The 2,448-nt window shown below is 41.7% G+C and overlaps 1 protein-coding gene across 1 annotated transcript; it reads left to right on the top strand.

The window, feature by feature from the left end:
- The first annotated feature begins 1,222 nt into the window (after positions 1–1,222).
- Positions 1,223–2,143, top strand: LOC146796944 (olfactory receptor 1f45-like). The gene has a single exon (XM_085630280.1). The coding sequence runs from the start codon at positions 1,223–1,225 to the stop codon at positions 2,141–2,143; it is 921 nt and encodes a 306-aa protein (XP_085486406.1).
- The last annotated feature ends 305 nt before the right edge of the window (positions 2,144–2,448 follow it).

The raw sequence follows: 2,448 nt of genomic DNA, 5'->3' as shown, positions 1-2,448 counted from the left end.
AGTGGTGGGCTCTCTCTAAGTGCACATGACAGTGAGGCCAGCCATCTTCGGCCGGCCATAGAGTCATGCACACTTAGCATGTTCTCCATCCCGTTGTATTGCACAGCCTCGGTTGAGAACATGCACAGGCTCCCAGTCCCTGTCTGAGCCAAATCGCGGTGCTTAGGCCAATCATGACGGTGCTGTTATGCTGGTTATAGCAGTGTCGTGATTGGCTTAGTCTGGGGGTCCGCATGCTTCCTGCTTCTAGGAGTCAATGACCGAAGAGGACCGAGAGCCGACAGCCGACTGCCGGCTTTCAGATAAATGATTTTTTATTTTTGATCCACCCTCCCCCTGCCCAACCCCCGTTAAGTAGCAGCCACTACTGCATAACATCTTTCAATGGTTTTCAAACATAATGCCGCAACAAACTACATGGAAAGCAGCCTGAAATCTAGCAGAGGAACATGCTAAATATTTAGGTATTGACCAGATTTCCTGACATAATGCTCTTTGAAATTCAGAATTTGCCATCATTTTGCAAATTTTCGTGGGAAGAACCGACTTCTTTGGTACAACAGATTTTAGACTGATTTTAATTGCGGTTACTGGGTAATATATTGTGCTTTAAATAAGCACTATGCAAGTTAATGCCCCGGAAAATGCATTCAGCATAATGTGTTCTTTGCCATATTTTTATGTTTCAATACTTTCATAGCACTTCAATGTAGACATGTCACGTTGTGATTTAAATGTAACTCGCCATTTTTGACAGTAACACACAGTTTTCTAATTGGTCACAAACGGTTAGGGACTCTGCCATAATAGTAGATCTGGCCTCTTGGATCCTTTTATTATAATACTATTTGCATGTTCCTCCAATTAGTCTGACTTCACCTGGACTTGTTAAATTACTGAAGCCACCAATCGTATTTGGAAAACACATCACCAAATACACTGGCTGGCACTGTCAACTACCATTAACACGCATAAGAGATATCGGTTACAATTTAGCAGATTGTTCCTCACCCCCTGTCTTTGCATGCACCACCCATGAACATAGGACTTGGCCAAAGAAGGCAGCTTTGGTGTAATTCAGCAGGCAATTGTAGTGAATTTCAATATTGTATTTCTTTAATTGAGTCAAAGAGCTCAACATCTGTCATATGTGCTGCATTTCTATCATAGCGTATTAATGATGTCTCTTCTCTCTTGTTACAAGCACATCAACTCAGTGTAAATGGATAATCACACCATCATGGATACATTTGTTCTTGTCGGACTGTCGAGTAATCCCAAGCATGATAGTTTTCTCTCTGTGCTCTTCTTCATCATGTATTTTACCACCCTGATTGGAAATGTTGCCATTATCTCAGTGATCATCAGAAGTCATCAGTTGCACACCCCTATGTATTTCTTTCTCTGCAGTCTATCGATGGTGGACCTCTGCTTGACAACAGCTACAGTGCCCAAACTGCTGTTTAATCTCTTTTCTGGGCAAAAGACCATTTCATTCTATGGCTGTTTCATCCAGATGTATTTCTTTCTCTGTGCTGGAGTTATGGACGGATTCCTCCTTGCTGTGATGGCATTTGACCGCTACCTAGCAATCTGCAACCCGATGCACTATACAACCATCATGAGCTGGAGATTGTGTGCCCTACTGGTGGCTGGCTCCTGGGTGATAGTGTGCTTGCATGCATTGATGCACACAATTATGAGTGCTAGGTTATCTTTTTGCAGCTCCAATGTAATCCATCATTTCTTCTGTGATGTCCCTCCTGTGCTGAAGCTTTCATGCTCTACCACTTTTGCAAATGAGATGATCATTTTCACTGAGGGCTCCTTCATCATCATGGGACCCATGATATTCATTCTGATATCATACATCAGAATCATATCCACTGTACTTAAGATTCAGTCATCAAAGGGGAGAGACAAAGCATTCTCCACCTGCACATCACACCTTACTGCTGTTGGATTGTTTTACGGTGCAATCCTCTTCATGTACTTCCGGCCATCGTCAAGTTACTCTTTAGAATATGACAAAGCAATCAGTGTTATATACACTGTAGTGACCCCAATGCTAAACCCATTCATCTATAGCTTGCGGAACAAGGAGGTCAAAGGAGCTCTTAGAAAAACCTGGATTAGATTCTGAAACTGTTTATATACAGAAATGAAGATGTCATGCGGTGTAATGTATCAGGAGTGAGAACCACACCAATAGTCGCCTAAAACTGTGGGCCTCAATCTTACAGAAAGGGGAATTTCCACACCGGTGCAGATTTATTACTCAAAAACCATGGACATTTTATTATGAGCAAAATTATTCGGATACATTAACACATATGAAAATCTGCCAAAAAGTTAAAAATGCTCATTGTTCTTCACAGGAAAATGATTGCTCCTTTTAAAGGATGCGGTGGCAAAGATACAGGTTTAATAATCCCCACCAATATTTAC

This window comes from Triturus cristatus, chromosome 10 (assembly GCF_964204655.1).
Source record: "Triturus cristatus chromosome 10, aTriCri1.1, whole genome shotgun sequence".
Classification (NCBI taxonomy): domain Eukaryota; kingdom Metazoa; phylum Chordata; class Amphibia; order Caudata; family Salamandridae; genus Triturus; species Triturus cristatus.
This window is presented reverse-complemented; position numbering and strand designations above follow the sequence as displayed.